This window comes from Stylophora pistillata, chromosome 13, assembly GCF_964205215.1.
Source record: "Stylophora pistillata chromosome 13, jaStyPist1.2, whole genome shotgun sequence".
Classification (NCBI taxonomy): Eukaryota; Metazoa; Cnidaria; class Anthozoa; order Scleractinia; family Pocilloporidae; genus Stylophora; species Stylophora pistillata.
Window position 1 is genome coordinate 687,501 of NC_142531.1, and position 18,164 is coordinate 705,664.

At 38.1% G+C, this 18,164-nt stretch overlaps 1 protein-coding gene across 3 annotated transcripts in view; it reads right to left on the minus strand.

Moving 5' to 3' along the window:
* Positions 1-17,241, minus strand: part of LOC111339630 (neurexin-1) — a 19,659-nt gene extending 2,418 nt beyond the window's left edge. The window contains exons 1-6 of one of the 3 annotated variants that reach the window (XM_088742976.1): positions 16,048-17,240; positions 14,859-15,097; positions 14,270-14,488; positions 13,378-13,842; positions 11,955-12,074; positions 9,824-11,040 (exon numbers count right to left, since the gene is read on the minus strand). In XM_088742976.1, the coding sequence (XP_088599102.1) occupies positions 10,763-11,040; positions 11,955-12,074; positions 13,378-13,842; positions 14,270-14,488; positions 14,859-15,097; positions 16,048-16,619 (1,893 nt within the window). In that variant the 5' untranslated portion in view covers positions 16,620-17,240 and the 3' untranslated portion in view covers positions 9,824-10,762. Of the gene's footprint in view, positions 1-497; positions 963-4,359; positions 4,579-4,948; positions 5,188-6,137; positions 7,333-9,823; positions 11,041-11,954; positions 12,075-13,377; positions 13,843-14,269; positions 14,489-14,858; positions 15,098-16,047 lie in introns of those variants that run through there. The other 2 variants (XM_088742975.1, XM_088742977.1) reach the window with 2 other exon arrangements.
* Between the last annotated feature and the right edge of the window lie 923 nt (positions 17,242-18,164).

The following is an 18,164-nucleotide window of genomic DNA, read 5'->3' on the forward strand; positions in this document are numbered from 1 at the left end:
ATGGGGGCTGACTTCGCTGGGACTTCGAGTCCGTACGTTAGTCCCTCATTTAGTACCTTTTTTTTTTTTATTCCTTTTATCATTATTCTTTGTCACTAAATGGAAGTTACTATAAATAAATAAATAAATAAATAAAAAAAGAAGAATTTTCCTCCTGAATTCAAGGTGACATGGACACTTAAGGGAGAAATATGTTCTGGAAACTTAGTGATTTATATCTTTGCCGTTAAAAAGTATACATGTGCGAAATTTTGACTTTCAAAGGTAGTAACCAACTACGCTTGCTTAGCAGCCTGGCCATTAACCAGTGACGTAACGAAGTCTTACTTTTCTTTTATTATCTCTCGGCGTTCGGTTTCAACGATTAGAGGTTTCACAAAGGGCAGTCTTATTGTGGATGTTCTATTATTTTCCTTTTCTTTTTTTTTTCTTTTTTTGGCCACACAGGTGATCTATAACAGAGCAGACTCGTGTTAAAACGGACTCTTAATCCTTACCGGTAGGTGTCGGTGTTGACGTTGTACACATTTCTGAGTCATCATCGTCACTGGTGCAATCTCCTGACGAAGGATCATCAGGCTCACAATTCATCTCTGCTTCTATCAGATTAATGTTAACTGAGAATATAGGATTCACCTCAGTGGAAGAAAAACCATTTGTGTTTGACAGTGCATTTTCCAGAACATCCATTCCCTCAAATCGAAACTTGCGGAGGTAGCCGTTAAATGACAGTGTTTTTGATTTTGACTTTCCATGTAGCTTCCTCGCTGGACCACCACCGAAGTATATAACATTAGAGTGATTTTTTAGATTAAGTACCTTGAACTCTCTAGTCGAAGAATTGCTACTCGTCCGTTCTTTGCCAACAATCAATGTCAATCGCGACTTTCTTCGTTTGACCTCCACGAAATGCCAACAGCTGTCGTTCAGGGAACTTTTACTACTTTGTACTTCAATAGTATCTACATTGTAAGTAAAAAGTGAAAAAAAAAAAAAAAGTCGATTGTCAACCGAAGCAAATCGTTTGCGCAGAACTCTGTCACTTCAGAGCCATCCCTTGTCCCAACCCTCTGATTTACCCTCGGGATAGAGGGACTCGGTGACTCGCGTTTTCCCGCACTCCATGCGTTTACTCTGAGATCCTTTCGGCTCTGTGATATTTAGCTTTCTTCTGATTGGCTGTTGTTATTTTTACTTATGTTTAGGGCTGACGTATGTATGACGTATGTATGACCATTGATAGGTTTGGTCATTGATAGGTTTGGTCATTGATAGGTTTGGTCATTGGTCATTTGGACCATTGATAGGTTTGGTCATTGCGTCCCTTAACATCAATAGCTTATTGTCTCATATTGATGAACTTAGAGTTTTTATGTCCACTTCAAAAATTGACATTTTACATATCAACGAGTCAAAATTAGACCCTACAGTACGTGATAACGAAGTTTATATACCTGGCTTTGAAATAGTCAGAAAAGATCGTAAAATTAACGGAAGGAATGGAGGTGGAATATGTACATACGTACTAACCTAAACTATCGAATACGTAATGATTTAAATAGCGATAATTTAGAGTGTCTATTTATTGAAATTAGAAAGCCACGAAGTATACCATTTCTGGTGGGTACTTGGTATCGACCCCCAAGTTCTTCACCTAATCTATTTAGCGAATTTGAGAATATCATTGCAAAAATTGACGCGGAAAATAAGGAATTATATTTACTCGGTGATATCAACTGCAATTTGTTGCCTGAAGCAGTTACAGTTAATTCTTCCTATCTGAGAAACATTTTCGATACTTATGGTCTCAGTCAATTAATCACTGAACCAACACGTATCACTCTGACCTCAAAAACTTTAATCGATTTATGCATAACAAACTCCCTAGAGAAGGTTACAAATTCTGGTGTTATTCACCTTGGCATAAGTGATCATTCTCTTGTTTTTTTGTCACGTAAGACTCACTACTGCCGTATTGGCCCACGCGTGATTGAAACACGACAATTTAAACACTTTAACAAAGAAAATTTCTTAATTGAACTCAATCAACTACCTTGGGACGATGTCGATTTGTTTTCTGATCCAAATGAAATGTGGCGTGTATGGAAAGAAATGTTCCTTTGCTGCGTCGATAAACATGCACCACGCAAATCGAAAAGAATTCGAAAAAAGCGATCTCCGTGGATTACTAAAGAGTTGCTGATTAAAATCCGAAAACGAGATTTCCTTAAAAAGAAGGCAATTTCCTCCAATAACCCTGCTTTATGGGATCAATTTAGGCGTGCAAGAAACCAGGCAAACAACGCAATTAAACTTGCAAAGAAACTCTACGTTTCCAAAAACCTGGAAGCCAATAAAGGTAATTTGCGCAAAACGTGGCGCGTGATCAACGAGCTAACTTCACGTAACAGTAGTAAGTCGACGAATATTCTGGAGATTAAGGTAAATGAAAAAATAGTAAGTAATCCTATAGACATTTCGGAAACTATTAATGATCACTTTACAAACGTTGCGCAAGTATTAGCACAAGATATTCCTGTCGTTGATATTGATCCCGAGTCTTATTTAGAATACTCTACTCATTCGTTTTCTTTACAAATTCCGAGCGTTGATATTGTGTCTAACATTTTGTCAAAAATTGACGAAAAGAAAGCCACTGGTCTTGATATGATTCCGAGTAAATTATTGAAAATGGCTGCTTATATCATCGCACCCTCTCTCACCTCAATCTTCTCTAAGTCTATCCTCACGGGGATATATCCAAATGACTGGAAAACGGCCAAAGTGACTCCTCTTTTCAAAAAGGGTATTAAATCGGATCCTAACAACTGTAGACCAATATCTGTAATCCCTATAATTTCCAAAGTTTTTGAAAGAATTGTTTATAATCAACTTTTTCGTTATCTAGATGATAACAAATTGTTATTGGGCTGCCAATCAGGGTTCCGTTCTCTACATAGTACGCTTACGGCTTTGCTTGAGGCAACAAATTCTTGGTCGGTAAATATCGACAATGGTCTCTTAAACGGCGTTGTCTTTATTGACCTTACTAAGGCATTCGACACTATTGATCATGAAATAATCTTGCGCAAGATGTCATACTTGGGTGTCGATCTGGCAGCTATTAAGTGGTTCTCGTCGTACTTGAGTGGCCGAACTCAGAGATGTAGTGTCGGTGGCAAACTATCATCTGCCCGTACCATCAGTTGCGGCGTGCCGCAAGGTAGCATATTGGGTCCTTTGCTATTTTTAATATACATTAATGATCTTCCCAACTCCCTGCGGGGCGCCGCACCAAGAATGTTTGCCGATGACACCAATCTTACGATATCTGCTAAGACACTAACAGAGCTTGAGCTAGCTCTAACCCCTGAATTGAATAACCTTAGCCGTTGGCTGAAAGCTAACAAGCTCAGTCTAAATGTTGCTAAAACAGAGTTAATGATTATTGGTTCAAGACAAAGACTATCTGCCCAATGTAACGACTTTGAAATCAGAATTGATGACCAAATTATCAAGAGAGTCGACAAGACCAAATCTTTAGGTCTTACTATAGATGCCCAACTCTCTTGGGGTAGCCACATTGAAGAGATTTGCAAGAAAGTCTCATCAGCTATAGGCGCCCTAAAGCGTGTACGGCCCTTTATATCCAAAGAAACTGCAATCCAAATTTATAACGCTTTGATTATGCCCTATTTTGATTACTGCAGCCCCGTCTGGGACTGTGGCTACTTGAGCGATAAGCTCCAAAAATTACAGAATCAAGCAGCCAGAATTATTACTAAATTACCCTTTGATACGAGCTTAAACCACCTTCTCTCCACCCTCCATTGGGAGAGGCTATCTCTTCGACGAGAGAAACAAAAAGCCATAATGATGTATAAAATTATAAACAACCTTGCTCCCGAATATCTGCAAAGTCTTTTCTCTCAGCATCACTCTGTGTACGATACAAGAAACTCTGAGGGAAGGCTGGCCGTGTCCAAACCAAACACCAATTATATGAAACGAAGCTTCTCTTACAGCGGGGCCATGTTATGGAATAAATTGCCCAAAAACTTAAAGAATGCTTCATCTATTAACCATTTTAGGCGAAATCTTAACGTAGTCGATGTATAGGATTCCCACACGGCAATCATGTACAGCAGTTGATTAATCTTAGTTTTTATTATGTAACTGATGATTTTCCGTGTTTAAATAAAGATTTACATACATACATACATACATGATACAGTAATGATGATGAGGGAAAATTCACTCCATGTTAATTTTCAAAGGTATTGTGACTTCATCACCATCTTACCATTGTTGCTTTCAATGAATTTTTGCGAAGGTCACGCAATATGAACGAAACCTCACCTCCTCCGACGTTTGCTTGAGCCCGCACTCTTCCATTGACAAGCTCCACAAGCAAGTGATCGTTCTGATTCCCCCCCATGAAAAAGAAAACACCGTCAGTTGCCTTGTTGGTTAGAAACAGGAATTCTAGCGTGTTCCTTTCTGTTGAAAGCAAGGGACTGTCCATGTCAAGGCTGTACGATATATATCCTTTGTGGTTGATATACGCAGTTGTGGAACCTGTATGAACAATTCAAAATATCATCACACACGCTTTCAATTGATTGAAATCATACTTGATGTACTCAATGTAAGCCTGATTGTTTCACGGTCTTTTTTTGTCAGCAAGAGTTTTGCTCTCGTAAAATCTTGATGAGTTTCATATAATGCGCATTTGTAAATCTCAGCGTCAGTTACAATGATTCTTTAAGGACTATTGAGCCACATGCACTGCTGTGATTTAGGATTCGTATACGAATCTTGAATATCAAAGCGTTTTTCTTACGAGGACACTTATCCCATATTTTATGGTCGTGACTCTTTTTATTACCATAAAAGGTAAAGGAGTATTCAGAAAAAGAATGAGTGTGGTATGATTTAACTATCTTACGTGTTTCGCAGCTCCCTCCTTCGTACCCAGTTCCTGTGCAGTCACACTCGGAGTATTTGATATAGTCGACGCATCGACCTCTATTGGCGCATCTTTGAGGCCGTGCTGCGCATGCTCCAGTACAGTTGTTTATCGCCTCTTTAGGAGTAGTTCGAAGTCTCGCTCGCTCTAAGGGGCCATTTGGAATTCGGTTGAATCTGATATTGCCAATACATCCTTCGAAGCTTAAGACTTCATATCTGTATCAAAATATGAATCTAGTCGTTAAAAAAAGTTTTGCAAATTCATAGTTGGTGATAGAGTGAGGAGTAAGGAGAATTTTTCGCTGGGTCGTCCAATAAAGAAAGATATCAAACTTTGTCTCGAGCGATAAGCAAGGGAAGTAGGTGAAATCCCCGGACAGGAAAGGTGGCACAGATCTTACGTTACCCTATCAAATGAGATACAGGGAACCCTTTGGTGAACATGAAAGGTTCAAATGTGAAAAGTGCCCTGAACACTGCCAGCATCAATGTCAAAATCGTCTTGTTTGCAGATAGACGGAAAATGAACACAGGACTTTTTTGTACTCGTTCTTCGATTAATAGAAGATATTTTGCGTCCGATTGTGAAATCGAAAGATCTAAGACTCGAATTTTCTCGGAGATTCTTTAATTTGCTTTCGTGACAATCATTTGAAATCTTTCTTTGATTTAAAAACCATGATTGGAAATGATCTCTCGCTGAGTTGACTGGAAGAGCTGTATGTAAGGATTAATAATTCATACGAGTATGAATTAAAAAATAACAAAGCGTGGACTCCATAATCATTCATTTATGAACACTAAATAAATGAAAGTTTTATAACGTTTAAACGACTTACAACTGAAACATGACAGTGAAATAGTAAATAAACTATGCAGGTAAAAAATGCTTGACACAGCCTTGCCTTCCTTCCATTCAGAAAAGAAGCTTACGAAGGGGTAAATACATGAACTATTTTAACGATTCTTTAAGAAGTATGTGTGTTTTTAGCTGGAATATTCACCAATCACTGAGTTTTGAGAGCACGTCATTTTGGTAGCCCTCGATCCTGACCTTGTTCCATTTGTAACCGTAAGCAAACTCGAATGCGTTCATAGAAGCCACTAGTTGACGCATTTCTGAAATGACAGAGTAATACTTCAACAGTAATTAGTGGATACATTACCCGTAGATTTCGTTGAAAATACTTGGGTACATCAGATTAGTTTTAAAGTTCTTCTCAAGCACAAGGCCAGCGACTAGTAGAGACTCGGTGTTTGGGCGGCTAATGGTAGCTGGAATATACTCTGTGTATGGAATTGGTTCTGCGCTGTATACTTTGCCTTCAGTTGAGTTTACAGAAAAACGTATTTCGTTATCAGACAACTCAATTTTAACTTCATGCCACCCCGAGTCGGCGAAATCCACTTCACCCGCAATAAAACGCGTTTGGATAGAATCCATGTCTTGTCCCATTTTTACACGAAATCGAGGTTTCCCATTGAGCAGGAACAAATCCATGTGTTGGCCGTGTGTTTTCTCTTCTTGATAAAACACCATCATGTCAGATTTCCTCCAAGTTTTGAAAAAGAACTGCAGAGCGGCATTGGCATGCCAATTCCACGGTTCATATTCAGCATGCGAATGTGTTCTGCCGAGGAAATAATATCCTCCACCTTCTCCTGCGGCCCTGGTTGTTGATGGAAACATTAAATTGAACACGTATGTAAAGCCGAAGAAAATACCCCGCACTAACATGGCTGCAAGCGAAGCTAAGCTACGTCAAAATGTCTGTCTTTCTGATGTTCAGAGGGTTCAAGTTAGCTTCTCTTTACATTATGAAGGTTTAAAACTGCGGGCAAACGTGCACTGAGTTTTAATCGCACGCACAAGTAAAATGATTTGCTGGTTTCCATCAGCCGTCGACCACATAGCCACTATCAGAAAATGAGACGAACTCATTGGCAAACGAATTCTGAAGTTATCGCGTGAAACTCAAGAAGAAGAACAAAACAATAACAGCTCTCCACGAAGGCAATCGTCATCAGCTTAAGTTAGCTATTGGAAAATATAACCAGCTTTTAAAAACCATATCGCTCAGACTGACTCTTCAGTGTAGGAAGCCGCGTAATGTATGTGCGCTATTGCCAATTCACCTGTTCTCCAATTTGAAGTCTCATTATTTTGTATTATTCGACAAAGTTTAAAGGCATAAAAAATGTTCTATTTAGATGTAATTTTCTCTTTGGCCACTCACAAGCAAGATTGGTTTTTTTATATTTCTTGAAATGCAACTCATTAGCACCACGTAAAAAGGTTTCGCATTAAAGCTCGTTATTCTCGTCCTCTATTATTTTAAAACAATATTCTTAGCGATCAAAATTAACCCCATTCGCTCCGCTGAGATTTTAGCCTGGCTTCTAATTGTTTACAAATATCGAATAATTTTTTGTTCATTTTTTGAGTCACCCTATTAAAAATTTACAACTTGATATTATTTGACGACGAAACGGAAGCGCCTCCTTTCGTTCTGTTTCCAGCCCACGGGAAAACAGTGTTTTTATTGCGATCACGTTCAGTGCTCACATTTTTAAAAAGGAACACAAAACGGAATTGAGGTAAAAGAAAATGCGGGAAAGATCGTCCATTAAATAATTATTCACGGTTTGCCTTCTGTTTTTCTTTCAAAGCTGCTCTTCCTAAAATAAACATGAATGTTCTCACGCGACAACCAATCTTATGATTTGCGGTGAAGTTTTTTTTCACGTTTGAGGGAGTGGTTTCGATGATGTTAGTCATTTCAAGTTCTCTTTAGAGTTTCTCTTCAGCGAGTTGATGCTCAGGCAAATCATAAATTATACCTGAATACCAGAAAAAGCCAAACAAACGCAAACGGTTTCAATATGTTCGCACTGAAGGGATATTAACTTAAAACAGGCTGATGTATTTTTTTGGAGTTCCACTTTTCTGTGTAATTTCGTGGTTTTCTTATTATCCGTGTTTTTCATCTCTTTGTGAGCCATTTATTTCAATATTTTATTGTTACATCTCATTTACTACACGTGTTTCATTATTGGAGCAAAAACCTTGAATAGTACAGTTTATCTCTGTTTAAAAGAATTTTCAATTGCTATATTTGAGTTTTTGACAAACTGGTAAACCAATACAATAGCTAGTGATTTGGAGAACGTTTTTAAAGTTATTAGCTCTGATGACCTTGAATACTTATAATAATGATAATGATTGTAATTATGATATGGCAAAAGTAGATCTTTTTCGAGCCGGCTCTGATTTATGCTTAAAGAGACCATCTCGACAAGCTCTCTTGTTCACTGAGAATAAATTAACTAAACAGGAATATGTAGTTCGACTCATGGTGTCAGTTCCCAAATGTGTACATGGAGACATATCACTCAAATTAACGGAAAATGACACTCTTTTAAACGTTGAAATATTGATGTTTGAGAGTATTTGCGTTGTCCGTTTGAAGTTTTATCATTTCCTTTCATTCGCTCAGTGTTCTGTGGATAGCTTGAACGATTTAACGTGCACATAGAGGCACGGGTTTGACGCAATATTTTCTGCAAGTTTCCTTTTCCTTTGTTCACAAAGACTAATAATTGACAAGTCTTTCAGAATTGTGCTTGACATTATAATTCTCATCAATTTTGTCCACTAATATCCTGCAAGGGTAACAAGGAAGAGAAAGTGTCGTGAGAGGTACGCAGTTCATGAGAATAAGAGTAAAGGCTACGGTTCTTATGCTTCAGCGGAGAAGTTTTCACCAAGTTTTTATTTAACAGTTGCTTGGCTCTGTTTTGTTTTTTTATTTTTTTGTTTTTCACATCTAAGCGCGAACTGCAATCATTATTGATAGTATTTGATTTACAAAAAGTGAGTGCCTCTACTATTGAAAGATTTAAATTATGGTCTTCTTCTCTCATCACTAATCACCTCATGAAGGTTTTTGCAAATAAAAATTGAAAAACATATTAAGAAGAAATGAAAATGTCTGTTCTCATGTTTTATACTCGATCAACTGCCTGAGGTAAAAAATACACAAAGAAGAATTATCAAAAATAATTAAGGCTTTGGTTAGTGTAACCATTTTTAATTTTTTCCCTATTTTCTCCGATCATTTGTGTTTATCTGATATGAAACCATCGTCAAAAGCTTTTGTCTCTAATTGGGTTACTTATGGGAAGCTTAACTGCTTTTACATACTGCTTTTACATACTGCTTTTACGTACTGCTTTTACGTACTGCTTTTACATACTACTTTTACATACTGCTTTTACATACTGCTTTTACGTACTGCTTTTACATACTTTTTTTTTTTAATGCATATTACTAGACAGAAGGTTACACTGAATCGTACGACTAATCGTTTTTATGTTATGATAGAATAAACTCATAACTCTTTACCTCACATCCTGTTTCCTTGCATTTGAATGTAAATATTTTATCTTTTGCGTCGGCAACATCATTCGAGTTCCAACACTTATCTAGTCAGTTTCAATGGCCTTTCTTTATCACCCTTAACGACTGAGAACATGATAACTTGCGAGGGACTGGTTTCGAGAGCGAAGCGTGAGGGACGGCGGGAAGACAAACATATGCGTACCCTTCTACCTTTGCGCGCCCATAATTTTCTTAAGTAGAGAGAAGACTTTGTACGCCGCAGGTGCTGTGGCATTAATTGAAAAAGAGATGACTGCCAAAAGCATGACGAATCTCCATTTTTTGTGAGAGAGGAACTTATTGTTATCATCATCATTATTATTATTATTATTATCATTACTGTTATTCTTTTTAATAAAATTCGTAAAAGAGATTTAATTGCGAGTTGACGGAGAAGTAAAACTCAATTAGTCCAGACTGAAATGAAAGTTTTTATTTCAGTAAAACTGTAGGTCATTAGCACTAAATTTTCGCTCAAAATTCTCGAGTCACATGCCACATACAGCAGCAGCAGTACCACTGATGATCTCTCAGTGTTCTTGTCAACGATCAATATATATCGCGAACACAGTTCGATTTAGGGTTGGGAGTGATTCCGTGATCAGGCAGTCAGCTTTTTTTTGACTTTGAGTTCTCACTGAGTTTAGCTGAATTTTTTATCTAAACATTCATTTTTTTCGCTAACAGCGTCAGGAGGGTCGTAGCGAGCAGTGGAAGGACGTTTATTTGTTGAAAACAAGCTTCTTATAGAGAATACGTAAGACCCAGTCCACTGGTTGTGTAAAACCGCGGTTTATACCTCGTGTAAATAACCGTCTCTTAGTAATTATTAATTGATCCCCACAGTTCACGTTTCCTGCGAAAAACTTTGGTTATTTTAAATACAGATGAGAGAATAACTCTTTAAATAAAACCAATAACATGAGTCATTCACTACTTAAATTTGATCAAACTTTTCCGATGAAAATTTAAATGCAGACAAAGAATGCGAAATGCGGACAAAATGGCACAGATTTCGGACTCAATAAACTGTTTGACAAAATCATTTAGAATGCTTTTCTTTTGTTTGCCTTTTTTCCTCTTTTACATCTCACAGAATCTGTAGTTAACTTATTGCACGGAGTAACGAGAACTTGTGAAAATTTCCAAAGTGGTTCAAATTGGTAGTACCATGCTGAAAAGTTCTGTTGTCTCAACTTCTGAAAGCTAGATAATATCAAGTATTAATACGGTTATTTTAAACTTCTGCTACCTTCCCGCCTGCTGATCTACTCTCAATTATATCTACAGACTTGAGGCTAGAGATTCCTCCGCGACTCCAGCTGTCAGAGGAGTAGAAACTGGATGCAATCAGGCTACATCATTGCGCATGAGTAAAGCTGCAACGTAAAGAAGAAGGCAGACCGGCGGGGAAACGAGCAGAGGTGAAACTGCATTCTGAGCCTTTTTGCTTTTGCCCACTGTTACTCCTTTAGGGCTTTCATCTGGATCATTCACATTATTGTTATCTTCATTGCTTTCACGTACATCTCCACCGCTACTGACGTTATTGTCATCGTCACTGGTGTTGTTTTTCTGTCCGGTGATATCTGTTCCATTGAAAACTGTTCTGTTCACATATGAAGATCCTGTCGAATTGATATACTTTTTCAACTTTTGATGCGTTATTAACATGATGGTGTTGTTATTAAAAAAGTTGATTTTGAAGATCAGGGTGGGTGGTAAAAAGCAAAATTGGTTTATTTCATATAAGTGCTTATGTTTATGCTGCTTGGGACAAGGCAATCTACTTAATGTGTTCTCAACAGTTATCAGTGACGAATTCGTCTCAGCAACCCTACATCGACCACCCTTCTCTTAATGATGATGAAGGTGAAAAGTCAAATCAATGCAACAGTCACACAAAGTCATACATAATACAAAGGAATGAAGTCAAGAAAAAGACAGAGCGTTTGTGATAGAGGACCACTTTGTTGCGGTTTTCGGCCACGTGCACGCACCGTCATGAACAGAACTGCCTTGACTGGATGTGTAGCTTATTTTGTATTAGAGATTCACCTTAATTAACGAAAGGCCATAAATATCTGGAGTTAAATTGTAGGTTGAAGATATTTTGGCTATCACAGCTGTCTTATGCAGGCCGGCTAGCAGGGCATAGCTTCCCAAAGGTGGTGACAGATTTGAAAGATTTTGTGGTTTAAAAATTTACAACTTTCTCAAAAATATGATGAATACAAACAACAAGGCTATGTGCCCCCCCCTCACTATTTCTTTAACAAATTTATCTCTAATTTTGACACATCTAGTATTCAGAAAAAATCCGAGCCCTAGATGGGACTTGAACCCACGACCCTCCGTGATCTAGTCGGATGCTCTAACCACTGAGCTACTGGAGACTCTATGGTGAGCTAGGGTCAACTTGTGGGCCTCGACTGGAACCGCATCGCGCGGCTACACAGCCAAGTATTGGTAAGCACCTGTGAAAACTCACTAACAGCATGACGCTGTCACATTAAGGCATATCAAGATGCGGCCAACCAACCTCCAAAGTGAGCATGTAAAGATGAAACAACTTTTGCATTTGCCTTTGTTGGGGTATTTGGTCCACCAGGAGGGTCACTTGACGGGGCGGAAGTCTCAGGCTCTCTTGTTGTCAGCTCAGCTAAATGAGGAAAAAAAAAACAGATGGCTAAATTGGGAAACTTCTGTTAAAGTCTTTTTTTTTTTCGTGAAAATGCGTAAAAAGTTACCTAAAGATTGACCACATTTTGACAACTCTTGCATATTGACACCCCGCTATTAATGTTTACCTAGCTAGACTAACATCTCTTCAGCTATCTATTAGATGATGGCTGCAGGGGCTGTGCTCTGTGTAATTCTAATTAATTTTATTTTTCTTTTCTTTTTCATGCATGATATGACTTAATTTTATTCTTAAGTAGGTAATATTCTTTGTAAATAATGTTTATTCATTTTATTTGTGTCCCCACATTAGTATGGGATATCTCCCAAACTAGAAGGTTCTTTGAGACGTTAATAAAGTCTCTGTCTGTCTGTCTATCTATCTCAAAGTTTCAATTCGTTATCCAGCAAAAGAGATGATGATAATACACACTTATTAGATTGAGAGTGTATGTTCATTTTGCTTTACGCCCAATTCTTTTAAATGATTTACTAATTAGTTTTTGGCAGAGCTCGAAAGGAGAACTTCTGCTCAGGTCATGGCTCAGACACGAGAATGAAATCTCCCACTGAAACTATAGTTAATATGAATAGAACTTTTGGTATTTGTCTACCTGGTCCCCCTATGTGGTCCCCCTATGTGCCCCCCCCTCACTATTTCTTTAACAAATTTATCTCTAATTTTGACACATCTAGTATTCAAACATGGAAAACAGTCTGCCCACACTGTCCTCAATTAATAGAAAGAACTGTTGTTGATTTTTGTTTCTGTTTACATATGTTTTAGTGTAGTATATACTTATGGGGCTGACCTCGCTGGGACTTCGAGTCCGTACGTTAGTCCCTCATTTAGTACCTTTCTTTTTATTCTTTTTAGCATTATTCTTTGTCACTAAATGGAAGTTACTATAAATAAATAAATAAAAAAAGAAGAATTTTTCTCCTTAATTCAAGGTGACATGAATACTTGAGGGAGAAATATGTTCCGGAAACTTAGTGATGTATATCTTTGCCGTTAAAAAGTAGACATGTGCGAAATTTTGACTTTCAAAGGTAGTAAGCAATTACGCTTGCTTAGCAGCCTGACCATTAACCAGTGACGTAACGAAGTCTTACTTTTCTTTTATTATCTCTCGGGGTTCGGTTTCAACGATTAGAGGTTTCACAAAGGGTAGTCTTATTGTGGATGTTCTATTACTTTCCTTTTCTTTTTTTTTCTTTTTGGCCACACAGGTGATCTATAACAGAACAGACTCGTGTTAAAACGGACTCTTAATCCTTACCGGTAGGTGTCGGTGTTGACGTTGTACACATTTCTGAGTCATCATCGTCACTGGTGCAATCTCCTGACGAAGGATCATCAGGCTCACAATTCATCTCTGCTTCTATCAGATTAATGTTAACTGACGATATACGATTCACCTCAGTGGAAGAAAAACCATTTGTGTTTGACAGTGCATTTTCCAGAACATCCATTCCCTCAAATCGAAACTTGCGGAGGTAGCCGTTAAATGACAGTGTTTTTGATTTTGACTTTCCATGTAGCTTCCTCGCTGGACCACCACCGAAGTATATAACATTAGAGTGATTTTTTAGATTAAGTACCTTGAACTCTCTAGTCGAAGAATTGCTACTCGTCCGTTCTTTGCCAACAATCAATGTCAATCGCGACTTTCTTCGTTTGACCTCCACGAAATGCCAACAGCTGTCGTTCAGGGAACTTTTACTACTTTGTACTTCAATAGTATCTACATTGTAAGTAAAAAGTGAAAAAGAAAAAAAAAAGTCGATTGTCAACCGAAGCAAATCGTTTGCGCAGAACTCTGTCACTTCAGAGCCATCCCTTGTCCCAACCCTCTGATTTACCCTCGGGATAGAGGGACTCGGTGACTCGCGTTTTCCCGCACTTGTGCGTTTTCCCGCACTCCATGCGTTTACTCTGAGATCCTTTCGGCTCTGTGATATTTAGCTTTCTTCTGATTGGCTGTTGTTATTTTTACTTATGTTTAGGGCTGACGTATGTATGACGTATGTATGACCATTGATACAGTAATGATGATGAGGGAAAATTCACTCCATGTTAATTTTCAAAGGTATTGTGACTTCATCACCATCTTACCATTGTTGCTTTCAATGAATTTTTGCGAAGGTCACGCAATATGAACGAAACCTCACCTCCTCCGACGTTTGCTTGAGCCCGCACTCTTCCATTGACAAGCTCCACAAGCAAGTGATCGTTCTGATTCCCCCCCATGAAAAAGAAAACACCGTCAGTTGCCTTGTTTGTTAGAAACAGGAATTCTAGCGTGTTCCTTTCTGTTGAAAGCAAGGGACTGTCCATGTCAAGGCTGTACGATATATATCCTTTGTGCTTGATATACGCAGTTGTGGAACCTGTATGAACAATTCAAAATATCATCACACACGCTTTCAATTGATTGAAATCATACTTGATGTACTCAATGTAAGCCTGATTGTTTCACGGTCTTTTTTTGTCAGCAAGAGTTTTGCTCTCGTAAAATCTTGATGAGTTTCATATAATGCGCATTTGTAAATCTCAGCGTCAGTTACAATGATTCTTTAAGGACTATTGAGCCACATGCACTGCTGTGATTTAGGACTCGTATACGAATCTTGAATATCAAAGCGTTTTTCTTACGAGGACACTTATCCCATATTTTATGGTCGTGACTCTTTTTGTTACCATAAAAGGTAAAGGAGTATTCAGAAAAAGAATGAGTGTAGTATGATTTAACTATCTTACGTGTTTCGCAGCTCCCTCCTTCGTACCCAGTTCCTGTGCAGTCACACTCGGAGTATTTGATATAGTCGACGCATCGACCTCTATTGGCGCATCTTTGAGGCCGTGCTGCGCATGCTCCAGTACAGTTGTTTATCGCCTCTTTAGGAGTAGTTCGAAGTCTCGCTCGCTCTAAGGGGCCATTTGGAATTCGGTTGAATCTGATATTGCCAATACATCCTTCGAAGCTTAAGACTTCATATCTGTATCAAAATATGAATCTAGTCGTTAAAAAAAGTTTTGCAAATTCATAGTTGGTGATAGAGTGTGGAGTAAGGGGAATTTTTCGCTGGGTCGTCCAATAAAGAAAGATATCAAACTTTGTCTCGAGCGATAAGCAAGGGAAATAGGTGAAGTCCCCGGACAGGAAAGGTGGCACAGATCTTACGTTACCCTATCAAATGAGATACAGGGAACCCTTTGGTGAACATGAAAGGTTCAAATGTGAAAAGTGCCCTGAACACTGCCAGCATCAATGTCAAAATCGTCTTGTTTGCAGATAGACGGAAGAAGAACACAGGGCTTTTTTGTACTCGTTCTTCGATTAATAGAATATGTTTTGCGTCCGATTGTGAAATCGAAAGATCTAAGACTCGAATTTTCTCGGAGATTCTTTAATTTGCTTTCGTGACAATCATTTGAAATCTTTCTTTGATTTAAAAACCATGATTGGAAATGATCTCTCGCTGAGTTGACTGGAAGAGCTGTGTGTAAGGATTAATAATTCACACGAGTATGAATTAAAAAATAACAAAGCGTGGACTCCATAATCATTCATTTATGAACACTAAATAAATGAAAGTTTTATAACGTTTAAACGACTTACAACTGAAACATGACAGTGAAATAGTAAATAAACTATGCAGGTAAAAAATGCTTGACACAGCCTTGCCTTCCTTCCATTCAGAAAAGAAGCTTACGAAAGGGTAAATAAATGAACTATTTCAACGATTCTTTAAGAACTATGCGTGTTTTTAGCTGGAATATTCACCAATCACTGAGTTTTGAGAGCACGTCATTTTGGTAGCCCTCGATCCTGACCTTGTTCCATTTGTAACCGCAAGCAAACTCGAATGCGTTTATAGAAGCCACTAGTTGACGCATTTCTGAAATGACAGAGTAATACTTCAACAGTAATTAGTGGATACATTACCTGTAGATTTCCATGAAAATATCTGGGTACATCAGATTGGCAGCAAAGTTCTTCTCAGGCATGAGGCCAGCGACTTGTAGAGACTCGGTGTTTGGGCGGCTAATGGTAGCTGGAATATACTCTGTGTATGGAATTGGTTCTGCGCTGTATACTTTGCCTTCAGTTGAGTTTACAGAAAAACGTATTTCGTTATCAGACAACTCAATTTTAACTTCATGCCACCCCGAGTCAGCGAAATCCACTTCATCCGTAATAGAACGCGTTTGGATAGAATCCATGTCTTGTCCCATTTTTACGCGAAATCGAGGTTTCCCATTACGCAGGAACAAATCCATGCGTTGGCCGTGTGTTTTCTCTTCTTGATAAAACACCATCATGTCAGATCTCCTCCAAGTTTTGAAAAAGAACTGCAGAGTGGCATTGGCATGCCAGTTCCACGGTTCATATTCAGCATGCGAATGTGGTCTGCCGAGGAAATAATATCCTCCACTTTCTCCTGCCGCCCGGGTTGTTGATGGAAACATTAAATTTAACACGTAGGTAAATCCGAAGAAAACACCCCGCACTAACATGGCTGCAAGCGAAGCCAAGCCACGACAAAATCTCTGTCTTTTTTGATGTTCAGAGGGTTCAAGTTAGCTTCTCTTTACATTATGAAGGTTTAAAACTGCGGGCAAACGTGCACTGAGTTTTAATCGCACGCACAAGTAAAATGATTTGCTGGTTTCCATCAGCCGTCGACCACATAGCCACTATCAGAAGATGAGACGAACTCATCGGCAAACGAATTCTGAAGTTATCGCGTGAAACTCAAGAAGAAGAACAAAACAATAACAGCTCTCCACGAAGGCAAACGTCATCAGTTTAAGTTAGCTATTGGAAAATATAACCAGCTTTTAAAAACCATATCGCTCAGACTGACTCTTCAGTGTAGGAAGCCGCGTAATGTATGTGCGCTATTGCCAATTCACCTGTTCTCCAATTTGAAGTCTCATTATTTTGTATTATTCGACAAAGTTTAAAGGCATAAAAAATGTTCTATTTAGATGTAATTTTCTCTTTGGCCACTCACAAGCAAGATTGGTTTTTTTATATTTCTTGAAATGCAACTCATTAGCACCACGTAAAAAGGTTTCGCATTAAAGCTCGTTATTCTCGTCCTCTATTATTTTAAAACAATATTCTTAGCGATCAAAATTAACCCCATTCGCTCCGCTGAGATTTTAGCCTGGCTTCTAATTGTTTACAAATATCGAATAATTTTTTGTTCATTTTTTGAGTCACCCTATTAAAAATTTACAACTTGATATTATTTGACGACGAAACGGAAGCGCCTCCTTTCGTTCTGTTTCCAGTCCACGGGAAAACAGTGTTTTTATGGCGATCACGTTCAGTGCTCACATTTTTAAAAAGGAACACAAAACGGAATTGAGGTAAAAGAAAATGCGGGAAAGATCGTCCATTAAATAATTATTCACGGTTTGCCTTCTGTTTTTCTTTCAAAGCTGCTCTTCCTAAAATAAACATGAATGTTCTCACGCGACAACCAATCTTATGATTTGCGGTGAAGTTTTTTTTCACGTTTGAGGGAGTGGTTTCGATGATGTTAGTCATTTCAAGTTCTCTTTAGAGTTTCTCTTCAGCGAGTTGATGCTCAGGCAAATCATAAATTATACCTGAATACCAGAAAAAGCCAAACAAACGCAAACGGTTTCAATATGTTCGCACTGAAGGGATATTAACTTAAAACAGGCTGATGTATTTTTTTGGAGTTCCACTTTTCTGTGTAATTTCGTGGTTTTCTTATTATCCGTGTTTTTCATCTCTTTGTGAGCCATTTATTTCAATATTTTATTGTTACATCTCATTTACTACACGTGTTTCATTATAGGAGCAAAAACCTTGAATAGTACAGTTTATCTCTGTTTAAAAGAATTTTCAATTGCTATATTTGAGTTTTTGACAAACTGGTAAACCAATACAATAGCTAATGATTTGGAGAACGTTTTTAAAGTTATTAGCTCTGATGACCTTGAATACTTATAATAATGATAATGATTGTAATTATGATATGGAAAAAGTAGATCTTTTTCGAGCCGGCTCTGATTTATGCTTAA